We start from the raw sequence: 16,095 nt of genomic DNA, 5'->3' as shown, positions 1-16,095 counted from the left end.
GCTGCGTAGTGTATACAACGAGCAGAAAGAAGTTGGTGCACAGTGCACACCGTTGACTAATGTTAATGATTGGTGTTAACCGAGGTTAATCTTCTGTTCAGGGAGCTCGAAACTGATCGGCGGCACCTCACTTGTTGCACGAATCCTAAAGCCACTTGGATGGTGTATAAAATACAGGCAAGCACACGCTCTACTCGCGCCACAATTCTTCTCAGCATCTGAGCTGAAGCCCTCACGTCTCTCGATACACAAGTCTCGCTCCTCGATCCCGACAACAATGGCAGCCATGGCGCCGCCGCCGCTCAAGTACCGCCCGTGCCACAACCCCAACGGGCTGGTCTCGGAGGAGGCTCTGCGCATCATCGTGGAGGCGAAGGCGTGCTTCGTGGCGCTGGCGCTGGCTCTGGCCTACTTCCTGACGGCGTCGCAGCACCGGCCGTGGAGCTCCAGCCACCTCATCAAGGGCTTCCTCTTCGCCGCCACGCAGCCCGTGACGCGGTTCCTGGTGGGCATGTTCACCATGCTCCTCGCCATGCCCTTCCGCAACGACCTGTACCTCCTCTGGGGCATCCTCCTCCTCGCCGGCTACGAGGGCGTCTACACCATCTCCGGCTACTGCGTCTCCACCCGCCGCTCCGACCTCGCCGTCCACGAGTTCGCGCGCGCCAACAACATCGTCACCCTCGGCCTCTACGTCCGCTACTATTCCCGCGCCTCCCCGTTCCGGTACCCGCTCTGGGCTCTCTGGACGCTCATGGTCGCCAAGTTCCTGGAGCGCGTCGTCCGCTTCAAGATCGCCAACGCCAGGTACGGCGACGCCAACACCAGCTTCGTCGCCGAGTACATGAAGCACGAGGACAAGGTCGAGGTGACTGAGAAATCCGCAACCAGCTTCTCTATGGAAGACTGCAACTACCTCGTCGTCGGCGAGTCCAAGTCCAAGGCGAGGCCCGAGAGGGTGAGGAGCGAGTACGAGGCCAAGTACAAGCCGGTGGACGACACCGTCACCGTCGCCAAGGTATGGAAGTGCGACGGGGAGCTCCTGACGTCGAGTTCGAATGTACCTGGCGACGAGGACGAGCTGAAGGACGTCTGCCTCTCCTTCGCGCTGTGCAAGCTCCTGCGGCGGAAGTTCGCCGGCGTGGCGACGGCGGGGAGCAAGAGGCCAAAGGCGCAGAGGCTGGTCTTCGACAACCTCATCCACAGCGGGTGGCGGCGGACGTTCCGGGTGATCAGGACGGAGCTCGGCTTCTCGCGAGACCTGCACTATACCAAGTACCCCATCCTGTTCAGCTCCGGCTTCCCGGTGGTGAGCACCATGCTGTTCGCCGTGACGGTCGTCGTGTCCGTGTGGGATCACCTAGTCGGCGGTCCGGCACTATGTTAGCGTCCGGTGACAGGATACAAGTCTCGAGAAAAGAATTGGAGGAAGGGTAGCACAAGCAGAGGCAAGAAGAACAGATCCGGGATGAAGGAGCTTGCGTGAGCAAGTTTACTAATCTGTTATATGACACCTTCTCTTACATCTTTCCCTAGCATAAGTAGCAGCGATAAGCCCAGCAAGCAGATGGGTCAGCGGCCTCTAGTTGATCCACTCATTACCTGTGACTCGCTTGTTGGGCCTCCTGGTTCTCGGGATAGCTCGCGGCCCACTTGCTTCCTCTTGGGTGCTGACACACTACCGGGTTCCCCACGGTAGCACGTCCAACGTTGTCCGCGGCAGGAACGTGGATTTGCTCATCACCTTCGTCATCGCCGGCATGGTGACGGGGATGGAGATCTGCGAGTTCTTCATCCACCTCTTCTCCGACTGGACTAAGGTACGCATGTGAAACCGAATGAGCTTCTGCTAATAAGAAAAATACTCGTTTCGATTCAGTCTCCTCGGTCATCAACCATCACCATTACCTACCGCTCTGGCTAATGGCTGCAGCAGCTGAGCAGCTAGCGGCATGGTGACGGGGATGGAGATCTGCGAGTTCTTCATCCACCTCTTCTCCGACTGGACTAAGGTACGCATGTGAAACCGAATGAGCTTCTGCTAATAAGAAAAATACTCGTTTCGATTCAGTCTCCTCGGTCATCAACCATCACCATTACCTACCGCTCTGACTAATGGCTGCAGCAGCTGAGCAGCTAGCGGAGACATTTTATTTTGCAGTGAATTATTCTGCAGCTCTCACTGTCAAAAAAAACCATAATTCATATTATCATATATGCGTGGTCCATGATGTCACTAAATTTTGACACTAAAGTCGACTGATCAAAGTACAGTATAGTAGTCCTATGTTTCTCGTTCACATTGTTGGGCTTCACATGCTTCACTTTAGGAGGTGTTTGGGCAATGTGGTGCTACAGTAACTATTCACTAATTGACAATGTGGTGCTACAGTAACCATTCGCTAATGATGGATTAATTAGGCTTAATAGATTCGTCTCGCGATTTAGCCTAGGGATTCTGTAATTAGTTTTGTAATTAGCTTATATTTAGTCCTCCTAATTAGTATTCGAACATCCGATGTGACAAGGTTAAGGTTTAGCCCTTGGTATCGAAACACCCCCTTAGGTCCACCAGCTGTACAACAAGGTCCACCAGTTGCAAGTCGATTCAGTATCTGCGAGTATTGAATTCACAGTAAAATTTCCTGCATGCTGTAGAACTGCAATTGAAGTGTACCAGAATACCAGATCACTGTGAAAGTGGAACCTACAAAGCTCATGTAGCTACAAACTGACTAGCAGTTAGGTCATAAACATCTGAACAATTAACGCTCGTTTCGATTCAGTATCCTCGGTCTTCAAAAATCACCATTACCTACCGCTCTGGCTAATGGCTATAAAAAATACTGCAGCGGAGATAATTTATTTTGTGAGCGAATTATTCTGCAGGCCTCACTTGTCTTTTTTTCATAATTCATATGTGCGGTCCATGCTATCTCTGAATTCTGAAACTATGGTTGACTGACCAAGTACAGTACATTAGTACTACGCTTTCTTGCTCCTGTTGTTGGGCTTCACGTTACAGTTATCACATACATGGTCCACCAGTTGTAAGCTGTTGACCGTATCTGCGAGTATTTTTTTAAGACGTGCATGGCATGTTTTCATTAAGAAAAAAGTAATAATATAACGATGCAGTCTCAAGAAAACCCTGAAACGCAATTATAGAATGCCACAAAAGAATTGTAGACAACCAAAAACACAAGAAAAGAAAACGTCACTCACCCCAAACCTATCGACCTGAAGACACGTCTGAAGGCCACCAGTGAGAACGGATGGACGAAGCGCGAAACTCGATCCTTGCTGAGGGACAAGCCACCAGACAAGCTTGTAGACAAAAGAGAAACCACCTCAGCTCCATAAGCCATGAAGGAGCACATCACCGTCGCCCGACACCCAAAACAGCTACGACCAAGCTTTCAACACCCTGCGTGCAAGGAGCAAAGACTCAAAACCGGCCAGGGTACCCGAAGGCAAGAAAAGAGCACGAAGAACTACCAAAGGACGATGCCTTCAAGAAGGACACGACGCACATTGTACGCCGCCATCGCCTGTCTAGACATCTAGACAAATTTTTCACCTTGGGAAACAAGGTTAGGGTCATCACAATACCTCCAACAAGGCCACGTCCTCATACGTCGCCATTGTGTGCACCAGCTCAAGCTGCGCAAGATTTTCACCTAAGACCCATGAACCCATCCTTTGACCCTAACACCACAGCCAGCGGGGAGCAGAGCCGAAGACAAGTCACGCAAGAGCGACCAAGCAGGGGTGAAGGCATATTAGCGAAACCCGGGGAGGAGCGCTAGCAGATCAAGAGTGGCGGCACAGGCCTTAGAACTCCCATCACCAGAGCAACCAACGGGCATGACAGCCCCACGACCAAGAGCGTTACTGAAACAGGCACCTACATGACCAAAGGGTGATGAAAAGTATCCAGGAGCACAAGGGCATCCCAACACAAACACGGGCAGCGCAACAAGTGGCGGCGGCGGCTTCCGAGTCTCGACGATGACGATCGGCGGCGGCGGCATCGGAAGACGACTAGTGGAGGTAGCAAACCAGCAGCGGCGGCGAAGAACCACCGCAAGAAGCCCGACGGTGATAGAACCGCCCACCACGACCTAGCAGCAGTTCACCGGCAGCCACAGAACGGCCGACCCGAGCTCGGAAGAGACGGATCCGGATGAAGAGGACGTGGATCCAAGGCCAGGGTGGGCGGATCCGGTGAAGAACCGGCTGGAGGAGCCCCGACCGGCGAAGGAAAAAGCGACCAGTGACCAAGGTGTGGGGCGAAGGGAAAGGGGGAGAGGGAAAGGGAAGAATCCACCACCGGCAACAGCAAGGGCACCAGAGGAACCCGCCGCCACCGCCACCGCCACCACCCACACGCCGGGCAGCCTGACCGACCCATGCTGACCCCATGCTGCCACACCCCAGGGAGCCGCACGCCGGGGGGCCCGACCTGCGCTGCCACTGCCGCGGGCGGCCGCTTGGTGCCTGAGGCAGGTGGCGGCGCCAGGCATGGAGGCGGACCCACCTAGGGTTTGGCCGACCATGGCGGCTCAGACGAAGTAGGCCAGTCCTAGGGAAGATCCGGTGAGGGGCATGGCAGATCCACGCAGGAGGAGGGGATGGATTCGGTCGACGGTGCTGGCAGAGGGAGGCAGCGACCGAGGAGAGGAGGAGGAGGAAGCGACCGGGAAGAGGAAGGACGCGAGGTGGAGTGCCCTGCCGTCGCTGTCCTTGCGGTCGCCCGGACTTCCGAGGGCGTGCTTCGGCGCAGCAGGACAGGAGGGAAGTGGGAGGGGTTGGCGGCGCACCGACGCGAGGGCCGCCCAAGTCGCCCGTACAGACGACCTGGGGGCAAGTGGTTTCCAGTTGATGGGAGAATGTCATCTGTTATGTATCTGCGAGTATTGAATTCACAGTAAATTTTCTAGCGTAGAACTGCAGTTGAAGTGTACCGCATCACTGTAAAAGTGGAACCTACGGAGGAGAAAGCTCATGTAGTGACAAACTGTCAGTTATTGACCTAGTGCTAGTACTACTAGTAGTACTACCCGGCAAAGTGTGCTTGCAAATCAAGATCGTCATCTTAACATCTGAACATTCAACGCGTTGTTATTTTCTTAAGGACATCTCGTCATCTTGCATGAATTAACGGCCCCTCCTGGCTTTGTCTTTCAGGTTATGGTGATCTCTGAATACGTCCTCCGGAAACCGTGGCTCAACTGCCGTTTCCTTAACTGCATACTGCGCTTCATCCGTTGCTGCAAGATCGCGGAGCCCATCGGCAGATCTCTCGGGCAGCTCAATCTTCTCAAGGCGACCAAGAAGCGGAGATGCCTCCCGGAGCGCGTCATCAAGCTGTACCACGCCGCGAGATAGTTCGTCCTGTTGAACGACGACGAAGACTTTCGCATCAACTAGTGCAAGACTCTCCGGCCGGTCCCTGCAGCCATACAGGAGATGATATGCGATACGCTCGTGAACAACAGAGCACGTCTAATCGGAGGCTAGGAGCGGCTAAGGAGGCGAACCAACCTGGAAGGCTACGAGGAGCTCTCAAGATACTGCAAGGCTCGAACACACATCGAGAGGATGATGGTGTGGCACGTCGCGACCAGCAAGCTGCTGGAGGAAGAGGAAGACCAACTGCGCCTGTGCACTAGTGGATCGAAAGGTTCGAACGGCTTGGTGGATGGGCGCAGCGGTGAAGGACAGAACGGTTTGGAGGGAGGCGAGGGGAAGAACGATTTGGAGGTCGGCCGGAGCAGTGGAGGATCGAAGGGCTTGGGCTACTACAAGCTTGTGGCCACCACATTGTCGAGGTACTGCGCGTACCTGGTGTTCTACAAGCCCAAGCTGCTTCCCATCGCCAGCAATTCCGTGCGGTACATGTGCAACGAGCTGGTCCGCGAAGCAAACAGCAAGGAGAAACCCAATGGTAGCCAAGACGCCACCGCCGCCATAGTGTGAAGAGGCCGGCAGGTCGCGGAAGGTCTCCCGGGGTGCGTGCGGGTGCAGGAGGGCGACAAGCTATCGAAGATGCTGGCCGAGCTGTGGTGCGAGCTCATCGTGTTGATGGCACCGCAGGGGAACATCTCGTGCACCAGAAGGAGCTCGGCAAGGGCGGCGAGTTCATCACGCACCTGCGGGCGCTCCTCTACCACGCGGGCATCGACGACAAGTTCTCGGGCTCATCAACTGCCGACGCCGACGCTGCGCCTAACAAAGAAGATAACCACGGTCAAGGCGGCAGCAACATGTGTTCCGCTGGGTCAATATGAACACTTTTGTGGGCTCTGCGTGGGCCCTCTGTGCGTGTTGTTTGTTGTGCGTTCCATATGGAGGATGAGAATTACATTGTGGGCTCAACTCAGAGGCCTGTACGTTCAGAGAGTTGTTGGAACTATAAGTACTTTTCAAGGAAAATTGAAATGTCTAAACAACACTCGATGATTTTGTCCCTTGTTTTCAGTCACTTTTTTTTACGGCTGCGATCTTTCAAGATCCGTGCAAGTTGTATTGTGCGTTGTTATTTGTTAGGCTAATTTTTGTATTGTCAATCGGCCCATCGTCCAGTCCCCTCGCAACTTCATTTCCCAATGGAAAAATCTATTGCGCGTTGGGTCGTGCTCGCACTGAATTGGTGCGAAGGCAGTGATACTATAGACTATATCGTTCACAAGCTCACAACCATTTTCTATCTAACAAGTGGATACTCACAATCTCTTGTTCTCTTTTTGTTCATGAATCTAAACACTTTTTAGTTTCTTTTTACATCTATAGAGTTCAGCAACATAAATGCATATGTGTACATAATGTTGGAATGTGTGATTTCCAATTTTATTGGGTGTCAAATTTGTCTACACTGCCTTTTCAATTCTTACTTCCTGCATAAAAAAACATTAGAGAGAGAGAGGGAGATGAATTTTAACGAACTCCAGTGCATCTAGGATCAAGTCCTAATTCAAAAAGGTTGATCCATCTCTATTTTTTATTTTCTGGGGTCAAGTTCTAATTCAAGTGGGATGTGATGTTCCTGCCATGCTGGTCATATATGTTCACGTGAAACACTCTTGTAGAAAATCTGATTGATTTTGTGGTTCATTATCAATAGGTGTTGTTGCATGTCTCTCTATCTTGTATTTGATTAATTTTTTTAGTTGTATCAATCACATTTTAATCTTCCGGTTACTAAAGATGTGTCAGCATTTGATTGGTCCTAAAAGTGATTAAAAATTCGATGCAAAATCAACCGGATGATGGGTAGCCACTCCTAAAAAAAATTGTACTGCTACAGTAATTTTAGCCATATTGTGTCTATCAATGTTATACTACATATTTTGTGTGTAATCTATCAAAAACTACACGCTCCACTCATGTAAAAACATGTTATTGATACATTATTGAATTAAATCCATAGTTTTGCTCCACTCATGCTAAACTAATGATTTTGTGAAATAATTTTAAATCCTTAGTTTTATAAAGATTTGATATGTTAAATATGTAGTTTTGTCGTGCAATTTATTAAATATGTAATTTTGCAATAATTTTGATAAACCATATGCACTTTTGTAATATTTATCTAAAACGAATGATGTTTTATGTTTCACATATTATTAGAATTGTCCTCAATGGTAATGTTTTCACTTAGGTGTCCATGACATGTCGTCCTCGGGGCCACATGCCATAGACACAGGTGATGGCACGCGGTGTCCTCAGGGCTCACATGTATCCCCTCCCACTTAACACCTAATATTTGTTAATGAAACAACATCAAGACTTATAGTTCTCTTGTGCGTTTGAGAAACAAAGCACATAAGGGATATATGGATGATCGTTTCAGGATCGAGAATAATTTTAAATGGCAAATAAGAAACATTCTTTGTAAGCAGCTTGGGATATTGATATGGCCTTCAATATGACACTTTAATAACAATTTATATATAACGTGTTGGTTGAATACAAATGTGTATTGTACTATGGAAGTTTCTTGATGAGGGATATCATGATGCCATTTTTATGTGTTAATGTTTATAATTTATTGTCTGATGAAAAATATCTAAGTTCTTAATACTAAAAAAATAAATCAGAACAAACTTAAAAACTAATTGTTTCAATAGACATTTTATAAGTTGTGCTCCAGCTGTGCACAAATAGCTGCACGCAAAGCATTTGCTATTATACAGCTATTTACAAAGATCATTGTTTACTCCGCTGCCCAACGCGTTAGAAACAAACACTTATAATCCTCAAGCTGACGTACACCTAATGGAAATGGTCTGGACAATGGACCTTGTAAGGGGCGACCCTCAGTGCTAAGGAATTCCGTTTTTTACCAGTATTCATGTCGCTATCAGCACAACTTAGGCTGCACGGCTGTACATGTACACGGTTCTTTCCTTCCTTTCTGTCGAAGAAACCGCTCCCTTTATATATCCCACAGCATTCTTGCAGAGCATTCAGAGCAGCTCGACAGATAGAACACCACAGTCCACAGTTATTGAAGAAACCGCCAGCTTTTCAGCTATCTCGCGAGCCTTCACATGGAAGCCCCCGACCAGGTAAAGAAATTACCCACTGAATCTTGCAGTTCTCTCTATCAGAAATTTCAATTGTAGTTTGTACGCAACACATAGATTGGTTCCAGGCTTGTGGAATCAATCGGTTGTATTCAGCGCAGTTGTTTATCGACTAAATCTGATGTTTTTTGTGCGTGTTTTGCTTTTGGTTGCAGAGCAATCCTTGCGCCATATGCCTCGGCGGCATGGGCGCCGCCGGCGGGCAGGCCATCTTCACGGCCGAGTGCTCCCACACGTTCCACTTCCACTGCATCTCCGCGAGCGTCGCGCACGGCCACCTCGTCTGCCCGCTCTGCAACTCGCAGTGGCGCGAGCTGCCGTTCGTGCGGCCGCCACAGCCGGCGCCGGTGCCGCCCACGCTGCCGCAGCAACCGCCGCCACGGCATGAGCCCATGCACCACGTGCAGCCACCGCCGATCAGGTACCGGCCGTTCCACTCCGTCCAGCCACCGCCCCAGCCCGCGGAGCCAGAGGTGTTCGACGACGACGAGCCGGTGGAGCTACCATCTGGCCACGACGGCCAGCGACAAGCCGCGGCGGCGGCATCTCGTGGAGCTTTGGCCGCCGTCGAGACGCACACCGAGTACTCCGCCGTCGCAAGGGACTCGTCCCCCGACAACTTTGCCGTCCTCGTGCACGTCAAGGCTCCCGGGATAGTTGACGGCGAAGCGGCGGCCGGCGACGCACCGCGCGCGCCTCTCGACCTCGTGACGGTGCTCGACGTCAGCGGCAGCATGAGCGGGGAGAAGCTCGCGCTCCTGAAGCAGGCCATGGGGTTCGTCATCGACAACCTCGGGCCCCACGATCGCCTCAGCGTGGTGTCCTTCTCGTCCGGGGCGCAACGAGTGACCAGGCTCCTGCGCATGTCGGACGCCGGGAAGGGTCTCGCCATGAGCGCCGTCGAGTCCCTCGTTGCGCGCGGCGGCACGAACATCGCCGAGGGGCTCCGGACGGCGGCCAAGGTGCTCGACGAGCGCCGGCACCGGAACGCCGTCTCCAGCGTCATACTCCTCTCCGACGGCCAGGACAACTACACCATGACGCGAAGCGCGCAGGGCCGCATCCCCAACTATGAGGACCTCGTGCCGCCGTCGTTCATGCGCACCGGCACCGGCGACTGGTCCGCGGCGATCCACACGTTTGGCTTCGGCAACGACCACGACGCGGCGGCGATGCACGTCATCGCCGAGGCCACCGGCGGGACCTTCTCGTACATCGAGAACGAGGCTGTCATCCAGGACGCGTTCGCGCAGTGCATCGGCGGGCTGCTCACCGTCGTGGTCCAGGAGGCCCGCATCGCCATCTCCTCCGGGCATCCTGGAGTTCGCATCGCTTCGATCAAGTCCGGCCGTTACGAGAGCCGCGTCGACGTGGACGGCCGCTCTGCCTCGATCGCTGTCGGCGAGCTCTACGCGGACGAGGAGCGGCGCTTCCTGCTGTTTTTGGCTGTTCCAGCAGCGGACGGCGAGACCGAGACTACTCTGATAAGGGTGAGCTGCAGTTACCGGGATGCGGCGGGTGGTGCCGGCGTCGACGTGACGGCGGCGGACACGGTGGTGGCGAGACCGGAGCAAGTGGTGGACGCGGAACGCTCGATGGAGGTGGAGCGGGAGCGCGTCCGGGTCGAGGCGACCGAGGACATCGCGGCGGCGAGGGCTGCCGCGGAGCGGGGAGCATACCAGGAGGCGGTGGAGATACTCGAGAACAGGCAGCGGGCGGTGGAGCAGTCGGAGGCGGCGCGCGGCGGCGACCCGACGAGCGCGGCGCTGGGGGCGGAGCTGCGCGAGATGCGCAGGCGCGTGGCGAGCCGGGAGAGGTACGTGGAGTCCGGGCGCGCGTACATGCTCGCCGGCGTCAGCATGCACGCGCAGCAGCGCGCCAACATGATGCCGGCGATGGCGTTCAACGCGGTCGGGGCGTCGAGGAACTCGATCGCGGGCGCGTCAAGGGCGGAAGGGACGGCGAACGAGGCGGCGTCGTTCGCGACGCCGGCCATGCGCGCCATGCTGCTGCGGTCGCGGAGGGCGCGGGAGGCGTCGGCCGAGCAGCAGCAGCAGGCCAAGGCAGGGGAAGAAACAGGAAGCTCTGGACCAACGGAGGTAGCAAGCCAGTAGACGTGTGGCCTTGTGCGAATTGTCTAGATTCACTGCATCATGTCAATTGTCAAGGATATATGAGATCGTAATTTTGCGTTTGGTTTTATAAGTGCAGATTGTAATAGGAATGAATGAATTCGTTTGTGGCCAACATCAGAAACCGCGCTGAGTACCATCATGTGATTGCCAACTATCATCTTGAAGAATATCAGCAGCATTTTTATTTTTATTTTTTGCTTCATTGCCTATTTGTCTCCTTGGCCTGTGATAGCCAAGTTTCAGCTGCTCTGTTTGGTATGGTTTCTGAACATGCTCTGTCATTTGTGAAATATGTCTCTGTAAAGCATCGATTCTGATCTTCATGGGCGGAGTCCTTGCACGATTCGAATCGCGTTTCTCCACAAGAATGAGCCTGCAGGCCAACAATTGTCCTTGTGCACTTCACAATTCAGCAGCACTCTTCTTCTTCTTTGCTGATGAGTATTGTTCGTCAGTACGTATGAGTTGCTCAGGTCTGTGCAAAGAACAAGCGTAAAATTTGCCACTGAATTTGGCTATACTATATTCTGGTGGGACGCATTTTCCTTCACACGGACCGTTCGTCAGGGAGGGGGAGCAGCGGTGCTGGCTACGGAGCCCCCATTTCCGGTCGCCGCCTGAGGTTTGAGTCCCCTGCTGCGCCGGCCGATTGCCTCGCTGCTTTCTGCGGGAGGAAGACAAGAGCGGCTTAACAGTTAGACAGAGATCGAGCTTCGTGATTGCCACCGGAACGGCGGCGGCGGCGGCCGTCGGAGGACGGGCGGAGCCGACGGAGCAGGGCCCGACCAAAACCAGGGGTGCATTTGTAAATAATCTGGATCGTGATTAATGATCGCGACCCAACTTAGGGCTGTATATGTAAAATTTAGGGGTCAATATGAAAATATTCGGATCGCGATTATTGATCAGGATCCAATCTAGGGGTGTTTATGTAAAACATATTTGGGGGTTACCCGTAAATATTCCCCGTCGGCGAAATGACAACCGCGGCGAGTTCTTGCTGCCACCGGCGACGACCGCTAGCCCCGTCGCCATGCGTGCCGCGCTCGCCCTCCGTCTAATCCATGTGCCAGACCGTGGTCTCTGGATTCTCCCACGCGCCGGCGCACCGCCGCTCCCTGGCTGCGTGCGACGTCAACCGCCTTCAACTTCCTCGCCGGAGTGCTCTGCTCGCTCGGATCCGGCCACCATTCCCTGGAGACCCTTGCAAGGTACCCTTCCGCCTTACTCTCCATGAATGCGGTTTGTATGCGCGCTGACTGGTGGCGCCAGCAGGCAGCGCTCCAGGTGTTCGACGCTTTTGCCTACAAGGAGTACCAACAGTCTCGCTGTGCTGCTGGCTTTGAGGGCCTCATGTCATTCCCGTAAAACATCTCTCTATTCTTGCTAATGAATCACTTTGGCGCTTGGTTTTTCATACATGCCCATCACGTCATGCCTTTATCTTCTGCTTCTCCACATCATGCTCTGTTGCCAGTGCTTGAGTTCCGAAGTGTTGGAAAGACATTTCTTGGTGTAGCACCGAACTTCACTAATATTTTTTTATCAAAAGCAGGGGGAAAAGGAACAAAGGAAGCAAGAGAGCCTCTTTAGCATTGACAAGGAAGCTGATTATTGAGCTTAGAACAGGTTAATCTATTAAAGATGCATTCTACTGAAAAGGAGCCCATTAGTATTTGCACAGTTTGAGGTCCAATGAGCCATGTGATAATGTAACCTGTCCTCCTTCAGGATGAAAAATACTCACAAAAATCACTGGTTTTCTGCATTACATTTTTATCTGGCTGCATATCTATTTATTACAATGTAGCAGTAGTACAACAAAGTTGCGCCACTTTTAAAGAGGAAAACTATCCTCTGAATCTGAACATCCGCCTCTCTGGTTCCTGCACACTGCGTGCAATCAGGTTAGAGTTCAGAAAATGAGTTTGTCTCTTCAAATTTTTACATGTCCATATCTTATATTCAGAGTAAGGATTTGAATCATGCTTCCTCATGTTTTCCCATACCCCTGATGAACAATTGTATCCAGATTTGGTGCAGTAATATATAGCGCATTGTTTCTGATCAGAATGGACCATTTATTAGTAGCTGAACATTGACTATTGGCAGTACACAATATATTTAACTTCGCGACACTTCAATCTCTCGTCTTACTATCTTATAACTTCTAAGTTTGTAGTCTTAGAACTTTGTGTTGATATACTTAGTCCAAAGTATGTAATTCCTAAGCACTACTACTTCTGAAATTTTCTTATTTCTTTTATTTTTGTATATACACATATTTTTCAATGTCTATACTCAACCAGATTTATTTTTAGGTTTGCCTTTTCTACAGATGACCAAGATTTACTCTGTTGATCTACAAAAGGCACTGATCATCCAACAGGAAGCCTCTTTTAATTTTGCCTTTTCCGTTGTGCATTTCCACATTAAAAAAAACATATGACCAAGGTTTACTTTGTTGATCTAACAAAAGGCATTGATTATCCGATCAAAGCAGCCTCTTTTCTTCTGAACAAATATTTCAACCGACATTGAAAAATAAATGGAGACACTAGCATATTAAAACCCATTAGATTCTCAAAAGTAAGCAAGACAATATTAGCTGTCACAACAGATGCTTTTGAATTGTAGTAGAAAATGTTGATACAAGCAAACAACCATGAAAGCTTGAGAAAAATATCATCTTTCCTGTCAGAGTTTAGCCACTTCTCAAAGCGACTGAGATTCTTCTCTTTCTTATTTTCCTATTTAACCTCGTACTCCATTATGTATCATCTTCTTGTCTTTAGTGTAAGGAAAAATCTCTAAATGCCTTTATAACCATGAGCTGGTTCTAGCTTGGTCCCTTCGTGATAACCACTGCCTGCTTTGGCAAAGATAACCTCTTTGCTAATCCTCGTTCACCCCGCTCCTGAAGGCGATAGAATCAATAACTTAATCTTCAAGACACGCACAAGAGGACGCAAATGAGGATTACAGACAAATTCTGGACAGGTCGAAAATTCTACTCCGCGAAATCCAATTTTTGTTTAGGGTTTACAGTCGGTGTCAGCATATCGTGGCAGCCACGGCGGTATATCCAAATATTCAATATCGTCAACCTTTTACTTTCAGTTGAAGCATTTGGCATGTTTTATACCATAGTCATCTCACTAATTTCTTCCTATCAGTTTTCACTTCACAGAGCAGCTCCCGGAGATGGAAGGTGCTGAACAGGTGAAGAATTTCTCTGCTATCAGTATCTGAATTTCATCAGTACCGCGTGTTCAATTTTTCGTTTGGTTCCAAGAACACATGCCATCTCGTCTCAGGCTTCTCGAGACAGCAGAGATTTTTGTTTCCTTCTATGCTCTGGCTAAATTTTCTCCAAGATGATCTTAGCATGTTGTTTTTGGCATTTCATATCGGTACGCTGGTGTCCAAAGTGAACAGATCATTTCAATGCGTTCAAATTTTGCTATGCAGAGCAACCCTTGCGCCATATGCCTCGGTGCCATCGGCGCCGGCGGTGGGCAGGCCATCTTCACGGCAGAGTGCTCCCACACGTTCCACTTCAGCTGCATCTCCACAAGCGTCTCGCAGGGCCGCCGCGTCTGCCCGCTCTGCAACGCGCAGTGGCGCGAGCTGCCGTCCGTGCGGCCGGTGTTGCTGCCGTCATCGATGCCACCGACGCTACCGCTGCAGCCACTTCCCCGCATGGAGCCCATGCACGGAGTGCAGCCACCGCCGCCTAGGCAGCAGCCGGTCCCCGCCGTGCAGCCGCCGCCGCGCTGGTCCCCGGAACCAGAGGTGTTCGACGACGACGACCAGGTGGAGCCGCCCGTCTCTGACCACGATGGCCAGCGGCGCGAAGCCGCGGCTGCATCCAGCGGACCTTTGGTCGTCAAGACGCACGTCGAATACTCGGCTGTCGCCAGGGACTCGTCTCACGACAATTTCGCCGTCCTCGTGCACGTCAAGGCTCCGGGGGTCGTCGACGGCGAGGCAGCGGCCGGCGACGCGCCACGCGCGCCTCTCGACCTCGTGACGGTGCTCGACGTGAGCGGGAGCATGCGCCGGAACAAGCTTGCCCTGGTGAAGCAGGCCATGGGGTTCGTCATCGACAGCCTCGGCCCCGACGACCGCCTCTGCGTGGTGTCCTTCTCGTCCGGGGCGCGCCGCGTGACCAGGCTCCTGCGCATGTCGGACATCGGGAAGGGCCTCGCCTCGGAGGCCGTGGAGTCCCTCACGGCGTGCGGCGGCACCAACATCGCCGAGGGGCTCCGAACCGCCGCCAAGGTGCTCGGCGACCGCCGGTACAGGAACGCCGTCTCCAGCGTCATACTCCTCTCCGACGGCCAGGACAACTACAACGTGCGGCGACGGCGGGAAAGCGTAACCAATTACGAGGTGCTGGTACCACCGTCCTTCGTGCCAACTGGCGTCGGCGACTGGTCGGCGCCCATCCACACGTTTGGCTTCGGCCACAACCACGACGCGGCGGCGATGCACGTCATCGCTGAGGCCACCGGCGGGACCTTCTCGTACATAGAGAACGAGGAGGCCATCCAGGACGCGTTCGCGCAGTGCATCGGCGGGCTGCTCACCGTCGTGGTCCAGGAGGCGCGCATCGCCATCGCTTCCGGGCATCCTGGAGTCCGCATCAGCTCGGTCAAGTCCGGCCGTTACGAGAGCTGCGTCGACGACGATGGCCGCTCCGCCTCGGTCGCCGTCGGCGAGCTCTACGCCGACGAGGAGCGGCGCTTCTTGTTGTTCTTGTCTGTCCCGACCGCGGAAGCGACGGACGGCGAGACCCCTCTGATCAACGTTCGTTGCAGTTACCGAGAAGCGGCTGGTGGCGCGCACGTCGACGTGACGGTGGAGGACACGGTGGTGGCGAGACCGGAGCACGCGGCGTACGCGGACCGGTCAGCGGAGGTGGAGAGGGAGCGCGTCCGGGTTGAGGCGGTCGAGGACATCGCTGCGGCCAGGGCGGCGGCGGAGCGGGGCGCGCACCAGGAGGCGGCGGCGATACTCGGGAGCCGGCGCCGAGCCGTGGCGCGGTCGGCGGCGGCACGGGGCGGCGACCCCACGAGTGCGGCGCTGGGGACCGAGCTGCGGCGCATGTGCAGGCGCGTGGCGACCAGGGAGTGCTACAGGGAGTCGGGGCGCGCGTACGTGCTCGCTGGCCTGAGCTCGCACGAGCAGCAGCGCGCGACGTCGAGGCAGCTGCAACCCCTGCGGCATCACTTGGCGGACGGTGGCGGTGGGGAGGCGATGAACTCGGTGGCAGCCGCGTTCCTTCAGATGCCTACGGCGGTTGGTGCTGGCGATATGGAGGTGGCGGACGTGGCAACTGGTTTGATGGACTATTTCGGTGGCGG

The 16,095-nt window shown here is 53.2% G+C and overlaps 2 protein-coding genes across 2 annotated transcripts; one reads left to right on the top strand and one right to left on the bottom strand.

Moving 5' to 3' along the window:
* The first annotated feature begins 8,488 nt into the window (after positions 1 to 8,488).
* Positions 8,489 to 10,918, top strand: LOC101777447. The gene is made up of 2 exons (XM_004985690.2): positions 8,489 to 8,573; positions 8,747 to 10,918. The coding sequence occupies exons 1-2, from the start codon at positions 8,556 to 8,558 to the stop codon at positions 10,703 to 10,705; spliced, it is 1,977 nt and encodes a 658-aa protein (XP_004985747.1). The 5' UTR covers positions 8,489 to 8,555; the 3' UTR covers positions 10,706 to 10,918.
* Positions 10,919 to 14,404: 3,486 nt separating this feature from the next.
* Positions 14,405 to 15,361, bottom strand: LOC111258482. Its single transcript, XM_022829802.1, has one exon. It carries the CDS (start codon positions 15,359 to 15,361, stop codon positions 14,405 to 14,407), a length of 957 nt encoding a protein of 318 aa, XP_022685537.1.
* Positions 15,362 to 16,095: the final 734 nt, after the last annotated feature.

Source organism: Setaria italica, chromosome IX (assembly GCF_000263155.2).
Source record: "Setaria italica strain Yugu1 chromosome IX, Setaria_italica_v2.0, whole genome shotgun sequence".
Lineage (NCBI taxonomy): Eukaryota > Viridiplantae > Streptophyta > Magnoliopsida > Poales > Poaceae > Setaria > Setaria italica.
The sequence above is the reverse complement of the archived record's forward strand: the minus strand, read 5'-3'. Positions and strand labels throughout refer to the sequence as shown.

Coding starts and splice junctions, on each gene's coding strand:
- LOC111258482 (XM_022829802.1), bottom strand. CDS start 15,361: ATGCCCGGAAGCGATGGCGATGCGCGCCTCCTGGACCACGACGGTGAG.